This window comes from Poecilia reticulata, linkage group LG7 (genome assembly GCF_000633615.1).
Source record: "Poecilia reticulata strain Guanapo linkage group LG7, Guppy_female_1.0+MT, whole genome shotgun sequence".
NCBI lineage: Eukaryota > Metazoa > Chordata > Actinopteri > Cyprinodontiformes > Poeciliidae > Poecilia > Poecilia reticulata.
The window spans coordinates 1,952,342-1,970,403 of NC_024337.1; the positions used below are offsets into that span (position 1 = coordinate 1,952,342).

Here is an 18,062-nt window from a genome sequence, read left to right on the forward strand (position 1 = left end):
ATATTTCTCCAATATTATCCCAATGGAACTAGTCATTTTTCATCAGTACTAAGGAATAATTGACTTAAAATAAACTCATATCTTGCTGAAAAGTTGCTTGTGAGTTAATACACTTGAAATAAGACAAAACTAAGTTATTTGCACTAAACCCAAAATGCTTGGCATAATTTTGTGATTTTGCAGTGTAGAAGTATGAACTTAATTTTATACTCATTGATAGCATCATCCAACAAATTACCATTCATGTTAACTTGTTAACATTTTTTCTTAATTTTAGCATTTTCTATATTCACATCTGTAAGTGGTACAATGCTTGCCATTATGAGAAGGCATCAATCATGTTAAAATTCTTTCTAAATCAATAATGATTAAATAAACTAAAACAAGCGTTGAATTTATTTTATTTTTTTGCACTAAATGTCCAACCATTATAGTCAATTATTTCCTACAAAACTTTCCTTCACATCCCTCAGGAGAGCTGAGAAGTGTAATGATGTGGTTTTGAGTACCTCTGTTTGGAAAACAGGGAGGAGACATTAAGGGGTGGACTGAGGGGCGGACCTGTTGGTCCACGCGCTTATATATTCTAAAGGCTTCCCCCTCTCCTCCTGCCGCTTGTCTGTGAGCTCCAATTTCTGCCCGCTCAGCCTCTCTCTCTCTTTGACTCACAGTCTGTCTCACTGAGTCTCAGCACTCTAGAGCAACCATGCAAACTACCAGGCAAACTGCATACTCCATGCGCTCCTCTACCAGCAGCAGGGCCCCTGCCATGTCCATCACCCGCACCTCCGCTCCCGTCTACAAGGCCCAGTCCATCCATGGCGGTGCTGGCGGCTCCCGCATCAGCGTGTCCTCCAGCTACAGAAGCTCCCTGGGAACCGGGATGGGAGCCGGGACGGGAGGCGGCGCCGGGGCAGGGGGGTTCTCCAGCAGCGTCCAGGTGAGCGGAAACAGCGCAGACATCATGGGCAATGAGAAGTTCGCCATGCAGAACCTGAATGACCGACTGGCRAGCTACCTGGAGACGGTGAGGAACCTGGAGAAGGCCAACCACAAGCTGGAGATAAAGATCAAAGAGGCCCTGGAGAAGAGCGGACCTGACTTCAGAGACTACAGCAAATACCAGCCCATCATTGATGACCTGAGGAAGAAGGTAAGGAGGAAAAGGTGGAGGGATGAAATGGGCAGACATGGGGATGTGTTTATTAAGAAGTGCTGAAAAGAAAATATGTGATGGATTGCTAGAGTGAAAGAGGAGAACCACAATGAGATGTTGGAGAAATGAAGGAGTTGGGATGAAGAAATCAATCAAGACTAAAGAGTACAGTAAAAATTCCAAGATCTAACATTACAAATGTGATAAAACTACTGAACAGCTCTGGTTTCTTATTTCTACAAGCGTCAAGGCATTTTTTAAAAATAAATTCCTACGCTGCATGCCAGAGGGGCCCAAAGTCTCCTCCGGAAACAGTATGGAGGAGGAATGTAACAGCGTCAGTGATCGCACAGACAGGAAACCAAAGTATAACAAAAGTGGAAAAAGTCCAACTTTAAAAGTCAACTTCCAGACCCATTCATTACAGTTTCAACTATCATTTTCTTTCATTGTATCTAGCTGAACAATAGCAGAAAAAAGGCAGATCACACAGAAAAGAGAATGTCAAGAGATGATAATCTCTGAATCTTCTGTGTGCCGGCCTAAGATCTTACTAATAAGTCTGTCACTCAAATGAGTAATGAGCTTGAAGTAGTTGGTTCACAGATGTTTATCTCATATTCTATAAAAATAGATCAAAATGCGTTAGAATGAGTCAAAGGAATTTTTTATCTAATGAAACGATTACATTTGTATTGGCTAGGTTCTTTCAGTATTGGGAAACTCAAAAAGTATGTTTGTTCTAACCCTTTGAGCAGCAGTCCAGAAGCATCAAGGTCAGCAGAAATGGAATTTATTTTTCTTAAACCTGAAGCAAAAATGATATAAAGGGGTTTATCTTTCAAATCACATAACAGGAAATACCTTATTAAAGTGGGTTTGTTTTACAAATGCAAAGGGAGCAAAGTTTATATAAACAAACATTGGGGGGTAAGGGTTGGCTATTTTTTTGTCATGCTTAAAACAGAAAATTGCTCAGTTAGTGCCCTCCCACCTCAGTCTTATCTGAGAAAACAGTGACTGTCACAGCGAAGCTAAACCAGACCAACACACAAAGTCAACTATCCATGGAGAAACCCACATACACGCACAATCACAAGACTGGACAAGCACACACACCCACACATGCACGTGCGCGCGCACACACACACATACACACACACACACACACCCCCACACACGCACACACCCACGCACACACAACCACCAAATCACCACCTGGGTCATGCAAATGTTAACAGGATAGATCCTGCTTTCCGGAGCAGAAGAGCTGCCTGGCAGTTTTTTATTGGCTCATGGACTTTGTCACCTGGATGCCTACCTGCTGTTCATGCCAGCCTTATCAGCCTTACCGTGACTGCTAAAGCAAACCATCTGGTTTTAAAAGTGGTTAACTCTCACTGCCCCTGAATGTACCAACAGGCAGTGACATTTTCTCCCTAATCCCCTTGTAGGTATATGAAATAAGCAAATTTTATGATCCTTTAGTTTAAAGTTGATGTTTTGTTTGATGTGTCAGAATATATTTTTAAGTTTTCAATATTTCAACCAGTACAGTTGTAAAAATGTGTCTCATGTTTAATATTTAGCAGCTTCTGTTGCTACTCCCAGCAGGTATCTAGCCTGGCTTACCATAAATGTACAGAACCAGTAAAACCTTTTTTTTTTTACATTACCTTCTAAGCTAAGCTTCTAGTCAGAATACTTTAAGGTTTTAATACTATTTTCAAAAGCAATTATCAAAGAAATATTGCAAGACCATTTAAAAAAATGTGTTGTTTAGCTACTTGAGTGCTGCTACTGCCAGCCGTGGTTTGCTTAAAACAAGCTAGYTTAGCTATTTTCCTACCAATGTTAGTTAAAGCCCTAAGACGTTATTTAGCAATTTTATCTAAGTTAGTTGTAAGTCTCCTCCTAGCATTAGGTTAGCTCCGAGTAGGTGTAATACTTTTTAACTTTAATCAGTCCTTAGGTTGGCTTAGCTTAGCTAGTTTCAGATTAACATTTATGCAAAATGAAAAAGTACCTACAAATCAGATTATTGTGCTGAATAGGATAAGTGGTATCTGGGTTTTTTTTTTTTTTTTTTTTGGAGTCTTATTTCTTTAACTCCAAGATGTATTAAGATTTGTTTTGTTAACATTTTCCAGATTTTTGATGCGACCACCGACAATGCCCGACTGGTTCTCAACATCGACAATGCTCGTCTGGCAGCCGATGACTTCAGAGTAAAGTAAGACCCGCCTGCTATGCTGCTAATATTGTAAAACACAAAGGCAGACATCTGTGGGCACACACCCTGTTTTACTACAGAATGGGTCTGGGTAGTGCAATGAATAAATCCTGTCATGATCTAAGGAGGCAGTTAATTGTTTCGTAGTCATAAATCAGTACCCTTGCATCATAAGCGGTGGAGACGCTACAGTTGTGTCATAGACGTAAGCAAACACAGCTGGCTAGCGGCAGCAGAATTGAATGCTGACCTCGAAAATTTGTGTACATTCAGTACTAAAGAAACAAACACAAAAGAGATTTGATCCTTGACTACATGACAGCGTTCCATAACACAAGATATTCCTGATGACAATTTGTTATCCGATATGCCGTTTGTGGTTGTGCATTTTTCAGATACGAGTCTGAGCTGGCCATTCGTCAGTCTGTGGAGGCCGATATCGTCGGTCTGAGGAAACTCATCGATGACACCAACCTGAGCCGCATGAACCTGGAGAGTGAGATCGAAGCCCTGAAAGAAGAGCTCATCCACCTCAAAAAGAACCATGAAAATGTGAGTTTAAAGCCAACACTATTCTAGTTATGCTACTTGCACTGCACAAACATACTTCAAGTAATACTCCTGAAAACACTTGAGCAAAGGTCCACACCCTTGAGGTATCTGGATAAGTATTTGCAAACAAGCTCATCTTAATAACTCCTGCTGTAGCTATTTACCTACAGCACACAGAGATGTCTTTTGGTCAGCTTATCGGACTGCAGGGCGTTCTTAAAAACAGGCGTGAGAAAACTCCACGTTTAAATACACTAAGACATCTAAAATATCTGTGTGTGAATTCTGTGGGAAGCCACCTCATAAAATTCCTTACAGTCCATACTTGGAAACAGACAGCACCGCAGAATTAAAATGATTGGGATTCGAGCAGAGAAGCCAAAACACAGACATTTGTTTACTGAGGAAAGTATTAAACTAACTATTTACGTACCCAGACAAAGATTTAGATATGGCTCCTGTATATTTATCTGGCCATAGCATATGATTATGGCTTAGAGGAGGCCAGGAGTCACAGACAGGTCATAGTTCACCAGTCATCCATTGTGCTTGCTTTGCAGTATGTTAAATATTGATTTGTTTGTGCATTTTTGAGAAGCCAAACAAGATCAAAAATGAAAATAACTCTTGGTTAAAAGAAATGAAAAAGAAACCAAGCAAAACATAAAACTAGTAGATCTAAAAAAAAAAAAGCCTGGATATTTGCTATTAAAGTGATGTCTGTGTGGTGCATTGCCCTCATGTTTTTGTAGGTATATAATTTTGTTCTTAGTAATCTTCTTACTACATTTAAGCCATTACTAGGTGCCCTGAGGGTAAATATGTTTGATTTAAGCTGGTGTACCTGGATTTCTACTGCAGAAATCTCTAAACTCAGAAAACTCTAATTTTGTAGAAAGAGAAGAAGCAGTACTTGAGTTGTCTTGAGTTGAACAATAAAATCCTGGTGACATTATTAGCCTTGAACGAAGCCTTTCACTTCACCACCTCAGCAGGTGGTAGGTCTTTAGAAGTTCTTGATATTAGCATTTATATTGTGACAATGAATTGGCTATGGGCTACTTGCCACTAAAATCCCACCTGTGTATCTCATACTGACAACAATGAATGCAACTTCAATGTTCTTTGAGGGTTTTTTTGAGTCTGGACTTCATTCAATCTCCTAAAATCTGATTTGATTTGAACTGAAAAACTCTACACTGAACGGAATCTTTCACATTTTCTAAAATACCACTGGAGAATCATAAAACCTTTAATATATTAACCTATTCACAAATATCTGGACTGGAAAATCTAACTGATCCTACAGAGCAGGTACATTACATTCAGGATATTTTGCTTGGTGAATAGTTGAGCAAACAAGAAGGCATAAACTATGGCAAATGGTACTTGTGTAGCGCTTTATCAGGTCAGAGGACTCTGCTTCACACTACATTCAGTCATTCACTCATTTACACACTTATTATGGAAAGTTACCTTGTAGCTACATTGTAGCTCACCATACAACCGCAGGGCCCTTTGACCACCACCAGCAGGCAAAATGGGTGAACTGTCTTCCCCAAGGACACAATGACAAGAAGGACAGAGAGGAGGTTTGAACCATTAATCACTGGAACTCCTATTATCTGAGTCTCCGTCACCTGAATTAGGCATTATATTGTTTGTTAAAAATATAAAGATGTTCAATTTTCCCCGAAATATTGCTAGAATCTTGTCCTATTCACATCAAGTATTGGTTTGTGAGCTGGTCTTATTATTACAGTCCTAGGGTTTACTAATCATACTTGTGTCCATTTTTGTTTCTTTTAGGAAGTCATGGAGCTTCGTAACCAAATAGCCCAGTCTGGTGTTCACGTAGATGTCGACGCTCCAAAGGGTCAAGATCTGGCCCAGATCATGGCAGAAATTAGGGCTAAGTACGAAAAGATGGCAAAGCAGAACCAGGAGGACCTCAAAGTGTGGCATGAATCTCAGGTAAATGGAAAAAAAAAAAAAAGCTGCCTTCACTCAAGAAAGCTTTTCTCCTTTTTTCAATGATGAAGTGATTAACACATCTTTTAATTTCAGATTGTAGAAGTTCAGACACAGGTGACACAGAGCACAGAGGCCCTCAAGGGTGCCCAGACAGAGGTGAACGACTTGCGCAGACAGATACAAACCCTGGAGATTGAACTGGAGTCACAGAAGAGCCTGGTAAGAAGCCTGCAGTCAGCACATACTTCATTTACCTCAACACAAGCTTGTCCTCCCTCACAACAATGTCCAAGTCAGCACACTCTCTTCAGGTTGCTCACCTTTACGTTGTTGACACAAGTTTTAAACTCTGATGATCACCGTCACTGCAGAGTAAGCTGTAAACGTGTAAACCCTTTTAAACCTTTCATTGTCCTTACAGAAAATCTCTCTGGAGGGTACGCTGAGGGACACAGAGTTGCGCTACAACATGGAGGTACAGTCCCTTAATGCTGTTCTCTTGAGCCTGGAGGCGGAGCTCACACAGCTGAGGAACCAGATCCAGCTGCAATCACAGGATTATGAGGCCCTGCTGAACACAAAGATGAAGCTGGAGGCAGAGATTGCAACATACAGGCGGCTGCTGGACGGGGGAGACTTCAAGTGAGTAAAAGTTTTGCGCAAACCTAAAAGTAGGGTCTAAAAACCCTACTTCAACTAATTTGTAGAGACTAACGGCAATTTGATGTTTCCTCTAGGCTTCAGGATGCCTTAGAAGAGCAGAAAATGACCAAGACCAAAGTAATGACCGTCACACAGACCCTGGTGGACGGGAAAGTGGTCTCCTCCAGCACAGAAACGAAGGACCTTTAATCACACAATGCGACTGAAACGCCCAACACTAAAACAAGAAAACAGTTAGCAAAGTATTTGTTTTTATAAATGTATCAAATTTTATAATCAAAGAGATACTCATAAGATCTGAAGCTCTTTGTTAAACTTCACTCCCTGGTCAAACAGTTGTTGCAGAGGCTGATGGAAATTGGATGAGAGGAAAACAAAATCATCCATTATTTATTTAGTCTTGGTTTATTTATGTCATTGTTTGTCATCCTTTAGATGTTTAAAACAGTTCACAAGATTTTGTCAATCTATCAAGAAACAAACAAATTGAGAAAAATGTCAAATTGAAGAGTTCAATTAAAAGCAATTTCAAAACACATGTTTTTGTCTTTGGTTTTCCTTTTTCCCAATTTGGTCTGCCTGCTGCTCTGTGGTGATTAAACATTTCAATAAAGCCCTTTTGAGAAAAATCTGAATGTCAAACTGTGTTATTTCTTCCACACTATCATCAAAGGATCTTTTGCTTGGAGTTACAATTGTAAGCAAACAGCGAAAGTAATAAAAAAAAATGGGCCTCCTAGAGTTTCTGTATGATAAGCATCATATCCTTCACTTTGTTCACTAATGATCTCTGCATTTATGTTCCATAAGAACAATTCTGTGGAGATTCATACTGCAAAAATAAAAATCGCACAATTGCAGGAAGGTTAACTTTTATGAACTTTTAAGCCTCCAAAGTGGAGAACAGACATTTGGGTAACGACGGGCCCTTCGAGCCGTCTGGTGTTGTTTTTGGCCTGTTAGTAGAACGTCCTGCCAGAATAAACTCTTCCACTTTCATTTTGAATAAAAAGGCCCTGCTAGTGCAAATCATGCTAGCCTTGATCTGTTCTCTCCCAAATGAATAGGGCATTCTGTTTCAAGCCAGTTTCTTACAGATGGAAAAAAAGAAAAAACATTTACTAAAGCAACTGATGAATTTACAAGTTGTTCCTCAAATGTGAGTAATTTATTGCTTTCAGATGGTAAAAATACACACATTTGGTACCCTGAACATTATTTGTGGCATTAATTTCGACATGCGAGACTCACTTCCTGTTGTCTCCCAGTTTCCATGGATACAATTTCTTTACTACACATAAAAAGTCAGCACATATTTAGTCTTTTATAGATATATTGCCTGAAAGGGGCAAAGTCTAACAAAGGTAAAAAGGTAATAAAGATAGAAGAGGAGTGGCAGGGCGGAGTACAGGTATTCAGTGATATATATAAGACCCCCAAACACTTCCTTTGTTCTCCACTCTCAGCTGCCAGCTCGTCTGTTCCAACCTGTGTCAATATTCCCTTTGATTGATAGGCAAACTTCTCTCAGCCATGGAGTCTCTGTATAGACGCCAGTCCTCCCAAAATCTTGGGTACTCCAGTGCCTCTGGCAGACCGGCGTCAGGGTATGCCTACAGCGTGAGCGGAGGCGCTGGGGGTCATGGAACCAGGATCTCCACCGCTTCATATTCCACTCGGGTTGGCAGCGGCTTCGGTGGGGGGTACGACTACCAATCCTCTGAGTCAGGCTCTGGAACCTTGGCAATTGGAAATGAAAAGATTGCCATGCAACATCTGAATGACCGTCTTGCCAGCTACCTGGAGACGGTTAGGAATCTAGAGAAGGCCAACAAAAGTCTGGAGATCAAGATCAGGGAGGTTATTGAGAAGAGAGGGCCTTTGGAAGGACGCGACTATAGCAAGTACTATGCCATCATCGCGGAGCTGAAAGGCAAGGTGAGCAAAAAGCTTCATCACAATAACCAATGGATAGCTCACACTTTTATGTAACATTTTAGCCCTCTATACCCATGTAAAACACCTCTTTACATGGGTGTTTTATAAGGTTTACTCAGTAGGTCATTGTTCTGATCAGAAGACACTCCCCAGGCCTCTATCAGATAAATTACTCAAAATGACAGGGTTCTATGTCATAGCACAAAATAACAAAAGCAACATAACACTCCATCCATTCATCTATATATTTTCGGTAAATGTTATTCTGTTTGGTGGAACCTAGCTCCTATAGTCGACAGTCAAGAGAGGAGTTGCATTAAAGGCAGTTCTCCAGTATATCAGTCATCCGGACTGAGCTTTAAGAGCTTCAGTGTTTTATTTTAACAACTGAAGTTAGTTATTATGGCAAGATAACACACCGAAATGTCTATTTAGATGTACTTCATGAGAAACCTTGTAAATGTCTTTTCAGGCTTAGGCAACAGTCAATTGTGGCTAAGTCACTTTACACCTTCTACACTACAAAGGCTCTGGTTATCTGCACTGATTTGTAAACATTTACGACCTCAGTCTGATGATAAACCTTGTGGCAACCAAAGTTTATTGCCTATTATAGGTCAGCGATTGACTCGACATAATTCAGCTACATTTTGTGATGGAAGTTACTTGAAAACTGAAAATACATAAAAATCATTGGAAAAAACAATTCCATTATAAATAAAATAATTTTATTTTCTTCAAACCTTTCAGATCTTTGAAATGCTCAAAGGCAACGCCCATCTTGCAATTGCTGTTGACAATGCACGACTGGCGTCAGATGACTTCAGAGTCAAGTGAGTATTTAATGTTGGTTTCAAAATGAAGGTTTATTCCAGTCATCACGAACCTGTCTGACATAAGGGATGCATTCACAGGATGGAGTATGAGCTGTCCATGAGGCAGACTGTGGAGGCTGACGTTGCCAGACTCAGGAAGCTTCTGGATGACACTAATGTCGCACGTTTGCATCTCGAAGGGGACATTGAGTCTCTAAAAGAAGAGCTGATCACCTTGAAGAAGAACCATGCAGATGTAAGTGCTTTTATGAGTACTGACATGAGAACAACTGTTCAAGGAAAGTTTCTGTTTCAGTTCCATCACTCACGTTCAAAAGAACCAACATTCTTGCCAAATCGCTTGCTTCTTAACTTCTTTGCATAGGATGACCTGTCTAACCTTTCAGGAAATCACTCCCTGACTATTTCCTCCCCAACAGGATGTCGCTGAATTGCGTGGCCAGATTGCACAGGCTGGCGTCCGTGTGGATGTTGATGCTCCTAAAGGCCACGACCTGGCCAGAATAATGGAGGAAATGAGAGAGAAGTATGAGAGGATAGCACTCAAGAACCAGGAAGAACTCAAAGCATGGCATGAATCTCAGGTACAACACAATTAAGCTTTGAAGCTATAAATTGACGTCAGATTTTAAGTTATGAATCATGTATTTCTGAAGTATTACTTGTAGAAACTACATTTATTCTATTTTGTATTAAGATCACAGAGGTGCAGGTCCAGGTGACTGAGAGCTCGACAGSTCTGAAGGAGGCCACGACAACCGTGAGCGAAACTAGGAGGAGACAACAAGCCTTGGACATTGAACTTCAATCTGCGCTCAGTTTGGTAATCACTTTATGGAATCCTCACTCTTATGATGCCATCATGTAATGAGATTTCACATAATATTATTCACATAAGAGAATTTTGAAATAATATTGACAAACTACTGAATGTACAAATGTATTGGACCTACAGTATAAAGGGAGGATATGCTCCTTAAAAAGGTTTTAACAGTTTTGGAAGGTAAACAGAGATCATTTGATCTATTCAAAAAAGTGTCTCTGTCAGATTGTCTGAAACCAGAATTTAACATTTATCTAAATAAAAATTCAAAACTAGGGTGAGAGGTTGTGGTGACTAGCTCCAACCATAAAACTTTTGAGAAATCAAAATACTGATTTTATTACCCAGTGGTACCATTTTAAAGCAAGTTAAATGTTTCACTGCACCAACCAAACCTTAACATGTAATATTCTTCTAATCTAAGCTGAAAAATGTCATTTTCTGACAGAAAGCTGCCTTGGAGGCCACCCTGCGTGACATTGAGATGCGGTATAACATGGAGGTGGAGAAGTACAATACAATCATCCTGAGGCTGCAGGAAGAGCTAGCTAAGATCCGCACCGACATCCAGCAAAACTCAAGAGAGTACGAAAACTTGCTAAACATCAAGGTGAAGCTGGAGGCTGAGATCGGCGAGTACAGGAGGCTGCTGGATGGAGGCGCTGACTTACAGTGAGTATGAAGAARCACAATGGGCAAGATGCAAAAGTGCATCTCCAGGTGCAGGTGATGAAAGCATTGAGTGAATAACCACACAAAACAAGCATTTGTTCACCCCAGACATGATTTTGCATATCTAATCTAATCTAATTTAAATAAGCTTCATGCAAAGACTGATGGAGTACCACTGATAGGGAAAGTAAAGGGGATTATTTTGTGTCAATGCAACATTTCAGATGTTGAATTTTAACAAGGCTGCCTTTACCTTAAAGTATCAAAACATCATATTTAGCTGTAAACTATGACTAACTATTTTTTCACTTCTTTTTCAATCCAACAGACTGGAGGATGCCCTTGAGCAAAAGAAGATGCAGACTAAAGTGGTGACAGTCACTCAGACTCTGGTGGATGGGAAAGTGGTGTCAGAAAGCAAGGATGTTAAATCCAGTGAACAAACCTTGTAATAACCAAAACATCAGAAAGAATAAAACCTGAAAGTAAAAATTGCAAATCATGTGTGTGACTTCTTCGTGGTGCTTTTGATGAGTTTTAAAAGCACAGTGTTGAAAGCACTTTGTGTTACTTTGGGCTGGTCTATCACAARAAGCAGGACAATGTTTTTGTGTTAAAGATCTAAAAASCTTAAAGTTCRGACAGAGTTTGGTTGGTAACRAAAATAAATAAAGAAAACTAATTAACATCAAKACAATTATTAGAAAAAAAKTGTKATGAATAAAAKAAAAAGTTTCAATGGTCTTTCCCCTTCTTCTGTATGACTTGAACCCTTCCATTCTTTATTTTATGAAATACCTTTTTTAAGAACTACATGTAAAAGCTTTCACTCCCTCATTATACATACATTAAAACATAACATAAACCCTTAGGATGTTCTGGCTGGAATGTAATTTAGCTATGCAGACCAGCGAGGRCTGTGTAAATGATTGATTTGAAAGGAGTGGGCATATCTAGAGCATACGTGTCGGTGTTCTCAGGCAGTTAATAAAGCATTTGGCATTCAGTACAAGCAGACATCGYGATTASAGACATGTAACCCATCAACAAGTGCAATTGTATTTGATTTGCATTAACTCCACAGCAACTGGCATCAGTACTGGGACACTGATRCCAGTTGCTGAGAGATGGTGCAGGATGACACTGGATATTGGAAAGTGTCTYATAATTACRTCTGYCTSGCAGGAGTACAAAYAATGAGTATGTAATGGTTGATGTGGTCTTATTTTGGGTGTCCAGAACCTTCACAAGTTCATACCTATTGTTTCTAATGTTGGGCCATCATAGAGATATGTCTACAGTGAACGTCTTCCATATGTAGATGGACAGTTGGCTATTTTAACTTTTTTTTTATGTGTGCTGTCTAAAAGTAAAATATTGCTTTGAGTTTATTTAAAATATAATGGACTCAGAAAAAAAGTCAGGAGGGAAAAGTTTAAAGGAAAAGGAGATAAGAGGAACGAAAGAAGATTGGAGAAATTACAAGTCAACACTCAAAGTCTTCTTCTACACATGCAGAAAGAGAAAAACATTAAAGCAAGGAACCATAGCAACAAACAACATGCATAAATAATACCAATTATCACTGAAAGCTTAATACACAATGTTTTTAGTGTTAGCTGCAGCTCAGTTGTTACGGCATCAGTGGGCCCTGCCCTCTTTTTCCTTGTAGGGTTCTGCAGTCAGGCCCTGCAGGTGTTGGGTGTTCCTCTGATTGGCGTCCTGCAGCTTTAAAGCTGCTAGGCGTACAGCAGAGGGGAGGCTTTTCCCTTCCCTCTCCTCAGATCCCCACTTGGTTTGGTTTGTATCTTTTGGTTGAGTTTTGTTAGGTTTTGCATTCGCTCATTTCTGGTTATTTATAGATTTTGCTCTAATCTATTTTGGTTTCTTATTTCAGGCATTTCTTTTTTCTTCAGGGTTATTTCTTTCATATAACTTAATAAATTCTTTCTTTTACACATTAAATCCTTGTGTGGTCTCCATTAATGTTGCCCCATCAAACGAGCCTGGTGGACGTAACATCAGTGTAGAGTGAATCTGGAAAACACCTGAATCCAAACACCTCTGACTATTCAAGATGTATCCATTATTTTTCTGTGCCGTTTCCCAAATGTAGAAGTTAAGTTGGGTGAATGAGGAAAGTATCTTCATTTCTTAAAAATGTCATGTGAACTGAATACTTGAATCGCTGAAGTCAACACAAACTAAGCAACAAGAATGAGGATGCAAGAAGGAATGTCCACTCCATACACMCTAATTGGTTTTTGGTGCCCTTCCCTTTCCTTCTACACATCTAAGTCRACACCGACTTCAGGAAATTCTTTCTACTTCTGAGAAATTCCCTCTGACCTCTGGTACTATGCCTTGTCTGATTATCGACCAACACCCTTTACTCCCATGCCATGCTGGTGGCGGTCAGTGAGGTCTTGTTTGTCGCTTTCTGTTTATTTGAGTTTATATCAGTCAGTCTAAACCCCCGTGAACCGTCCAAAACAAATAACCCCTTTTCAGCCTCAGCTGAATCAAGACATAAATAACCCTGGGTGCGAGCCTCAGCTGTTCATGCAGATGAAGAGAAACAGGGACAATTTATTGGCTGGGAACATGTTTGGATAGAAGATGATGACTATACTTACAAACTACTGCACTTAGTATTCTGCTATCACTTACTTTTCCAGTTCCAGTTGGGTAAAGTATTTGTGGCTGTACRCTATAGGGAGACCTTAAAGCAGCTCCACCTAATGCCGTTATGGGAATGATCATAAAGCTGTCTTTTCTGATTATCTAAATGACTTTTAGTGGGCTCTGTTATCACATGAATCCATATGCTTTATATTATGGTCTCCCAATCCAATAAGATGCTGTTGATGCAAAACTGAAAAGAGAGGAATTTCATGCTGGAGAGATGAGGGGTTTGTTAGGGGCAGGAGGAGAAAAACAAAGTACAGATCTCTATGCAAGCCTGGTACCCTCAGTGGGCCTCAAAGGGAGCTTTTCCCTTTCTATTCTGCAGAGAGGGTGGATTTGCTTCAGGCAGTAACTCCCTTTATGTCTTAAACTTGATCCAAAGAAAAAAAGGTCATTATGATTCCATGCACGTTTTTTCTCCTCAGTGAATTAAATCATTGTTAAGTACATAAAGGTCCATGCTTTTACTAGTTCTATCCCAAAGCGAGGCCTTGCATTTTTTTCGACCCCAGGAACCATTTTTGAGACTTGATTGAAGTAGTTCCMCAACTTTTTTGTGTCTGCATCTCAGGAACTACATAGTTCAACTCCACTTAAAGGGCCTTTTGTTTACTGGATGTTTGAGGTTGGAGTAAAACTATCTGATTCCTACAAAACACGTAACAATACATGAATGACTTGTTTGAATCCTGGTTTGAAAGTGGCTTCAGAAGAGGCTCTTGACTTTTCTTACTTCATTCTCATTTTACTTCCTGGTGGTTTTTAAAACCCTACATTAATCTAGTTATTCACATTGGTGTTTTGGAGCTTGGTGCTTCTGTAGTTTTCTCTAGGTACTCGTTTCTTCCCAAAGTCAAAAAACATGTCAGGTAGATAAGGCTGTACCTCTTGCCATTCTGCAGTTTTATAGCACAATCAAGTAACTACGTTATTGTCAGTTATTATGAAARTGATAAATCAACGCAACACTTCAGGTATGGCTTTTTTTCATGAGGGAATAACATTAKAATGTGGTATATAGTTAACAAGTCCATTGGCCTATCTCATRAAATGTCAATAAAAKATGTTAAAAGGTTTTAATATGCAGTAGTGGGAAAAATATTCAAGAGGGATTACTTTTAAGACCATRCACAAATTTTTGCATTGCATCACTTTTCAGTGTCAGCGCATATCATTGTGTACAGGCACACTAAAGCTATTCTTCAMGTAACAATATCAGTAAATGTGTAACTGGTTCAGGAATGAGATGACGTTGCTCTGAGATAAATCCTCCCCACCGGTCTCCCACACAGAGAAAAAATGTTTCAAACTGATTTAAACTGACAATCTATAAGAATGGCGACACCGATAAATGGTGCAGACACACACACACACACACATACACACACACACACACACACACACACATACACACACACACACACACACAAAGTGAGGTTAAACACAGATGAACTCCACATATCTTTGTTGCAGTTGAATTGCATCAGCCAGACTGCAGCTTTCATGAGCCGTCATTCACAAAAACCTTGTAATTAATGTTAACAAGAACAGCCTGGTGGTTGTTATCACACAAGTCAAGAGTTAATGTAAACTGTTTGAGAACTTTCTCCAAGCCACATATGAGTCAATCTTAGCAGGTCAGGGACCTGCGATAAAAAAGAAGAAGAAAAAAAAAATGTTTTAAATCCCTCTTCCTTTTCGCAATAAAACAGTTCCATCACATACAAACAATGAATCATCTCCCACTTTCACACACAGAAAACGTCCTGTGATTCCCTCTGCCCCACACATCTGGAGGGTGTGTCCAGTCCAGTCAGTTATCCAGTGCTCCCAGTTCACTAAGCCTCCTCCCAGTGAGGCCAAAACAAGGAAATAATGGGTTGCAGAATGGAGGCACTGCACAGCRCTGGGGAAAGCATTTGCCGTCTTGCACATTTCGACTGTTTCAGTTAAGTTAACCTGTTCTCAGGTTAACTTAACAGATGGTCATGCACACAGTGACGATGGCAAGCTACTGGAGAAGTCTGACATAGGCAGAAGAAGTTGTGAACAATGATGTCAATTTTCTGTGCTGTTTTTAGAATTGTATTCTGTCTGTAGTTTTAGCAATGGCAACCAATGAACTGAACGAAGCGTGTTGGCTACATTTCCAAATACTGAAGTTTGAGMTAGTCACAAGTGGACGTATTGGTSTTCTTTAGATCATTGTCCTGCTTGAGACAATCCCATCATACCATCCCCACCATGTTTGACAATTGCTGTGTTGTTAATTTACCAAAATGCACACTCTTCCAAAAGTTCCACTTCTCAGAAGCATACAAATATTTTCTGAAAAAGTAAAAGATGTTTCCTGTCAAACTGGAGTCAGACCAGCCATGGGAACTCTCCTATGGATGCCTGGTCTCTTTCGTATTGTTGAAACATGAACTCTGACCTTAATCAAACCAAGTCTAAGTCAATCTAGATGATGGGAATTACTTTTTTACAGTTCTGCATGTGTGTAGGAATAAAGTGGAGATCAAGAGAAACAAGAAAGAGTGAAGAGATGAAAGCTGCTGGAGATTTTGACGTTTACTACCAGAACAAACACTTCATGCTGGAAACATGTGAAACAGACAGGACACAGGAAGTGGTCCTAATCAAACCCTGAAATCAAAATCCAAACAGCGACGAGTTAATGTTTTACTAAAACAGTGAATCATCCAATAAAGTGAGACTGTCAAGCAGTGATGGCTCAATAAATTTAACTGGAAATTACATCTGAGAAGAAACACGTTTTCCCTTCTGTTGATCTGCCGGTGTGTTTGATGCTATGGATGGGAAATGACTACAAAGGGGCAAAGGGACCAGGAGGGCAAGAAGATAACAGGCAGGGGAAGAGAAAAGGTGAAAGGGTGAATGACATATGAACAGAGGCAAAAAACTGGTGGGAGAACAGAGAGCAGAAGAGGTGAAGAAGGAGGAGCAGAAGGGAGATTAAGTAAGACCAGAATTGGGAACACAGCCATCATGCAGCCACCGTTTGCTCCCTCCCCTAAACCCTACTTCTCCATTTTTCCAGAGCTGCTCCGTGGGGAGCGAGCTGGAAATTCAGGGCTCGCTTCCCAAACTGAAAGGCTTCATTGGCTGAAGTTGTTGAGTTGACTCATTCGTCTGGTTTCTGTGGAAACTAACCAAAAGAACTTGTTGACCAGAGAGCTGCGCGCCACACAYCCAAAGGAGTACGATGATTGCCGCCTATGCTGTACTAAAAATACAGCGGTGAGGCTCTCTCTGGTGCACTTTCATCCCGCATAGGCCAGCTCCTGCAGAAAGAGCCTCCGCAGCAGAGTTCATCAGGTTAAAGGCATCCAGAGTCCATTGTTTCTCCTTTCAGAGGCCTTAATCTTGTTATCCGAAGCAGTTTCAATAACCTTGACATTCCTTAAATGAATAAACCGCTCACATTCCAGAGCAGAGGGTAAATGATTGAAAGTGCAAGWGAGACACAGCAGCTCTGTTCTTGGCTGAAACATATTAAACTACATGAGCTCGTTCAGATGGTTTTCACACTAAACTTTAAAGTTTTGACAAGAAATCTTTTTACAAATGTGCATGTATTATGTCATATTGTACGAATACAGTAACTCTTGGTGAATGAAAACCATGTGGAACGCAAAAAAACTACAGAGCAAATCCTTCTTTGGCTTTAGTTTAAAAGCGACCATTCTATGTTTTGACATGTTTAAAATCATATTGACTAAGAGTACACTGCCTATCATTAAAAACACATTTTACAATTACTTCAGATACAGAAAAATGCCATTTCAAGACCTCTAATCAGCAGTGCTTTGGAAAAGCATTCAGCCCTCTTGAACTTTCTTACTTTTTATGTCAAACCCACAAAATTCATTGTATTTTATTGGAATCTTATATAACAGGCCAACATAAAGCAATGCATAATTGTTGACAGGTACATGGTTTCAAATTTCTTTTAAAAATTAAAAAAGCGTGGAGGCCATTTGTCCTCATTGTATTCTCTTATTGGACATTTAGGGTGTTTCTCCCACTGGAAGAGAAACYTCCACCCTAGTCTTTTGTAGGTTTTCTTCTGGGATGAAACAAGATAAGTTTGGTCAGAAATAAAAGATCGGTCCTTACAATGGTCCTTCAGGGCCTCCTTATTTAACAATTGTCTAATAACACCAGGTATTTTCCTAAAACCTGCTATAGACCGTTTGACTGTGACATCACGCTCTTAAGAAAACAGCCCACTCTGCCATGACAGACATCAACATATACTGAGTGTACATTAACTTCTATAAAGTTTGTCATAAAACAGACAGTAGGYAGGATAATATCTCTGTCATTTAGTTGATTCACTGTAAAAATGATCATAGGGTGCACAAACAGACAAGGATGCAAACCCAACTTGACATTTTATAGTAAACCTTTTGATCAAGAACGACGATGATGATGGAAAGCAGCCATCAATCCTAAGGACTGGCAGCCCTTGGTATATTTGATACACTGTGAACACTTTACAAG

The 18,062-nt window shown here is 39.9% G+C and overlaps 2 protein-coding genes across 2 annotated transcripts; both read left to right on the forward strand.

Annotated features, from left to right (window-relative positions):
* The first annotated feature begins 596 nt into the window (after positions 1 to 596).
* krt18a.1 (keratin 18a, tandem duplicate 1) lies at positions 597 to 7,211 on the forward strand. Its single transcript, XM_008412771.2, has 7 exons — positions 597 to 1,153; positions 3,307 to 3,389; positions 3,785 to 3,941; positions 5,751 to 5,915; positions 6,009 to 6,134; positions 6,337 to 6,557; positions 6,653 to 7,211. Exons 1-7 carry the CDS (start codon positions 707 to 709, stop codon positions 6,765 to 6,767), a joined length of 1,314 nt encoding a protein of 437 aa, XP_008410993.1. The 5' UTR covers positions 597 to 706; the 3' UTR covers positions 6,768 to 7,211.
* Positions 7,212 to 8,032: 821 nt separating this feature from the next.
* Positions 8,033 to 11,346, forward strand: LOC103466884 (keratin, type I cytoskeletal 18-like). Its single transcript, XM_008412775.1, has 7 exons — positions 8,033 to 8,516; positions 9,267 to 9,349; positions 9,431 to 9,587; positions 9,772 to 9,936; positions 10,050 to 10,175; positions 10,624 to 10,847; positions 11,176 to 11,346. The coding sequence occupies exons 1-7, from the start codon at positions 8,112 to 8,114 to the stop codon at positions 11,297 to 11,299; spliced, it is 1,284 nt and encodes a 427-aa protein (XP_008410997.1). The 5' UTR covers positions 8,033 to 8,111; the 3' UTR covers positions 11,300 to 11,346.
* The last annotated feature ends 6,716 nt before the right edge of the window (positions 11,347 to 18,062 follow it).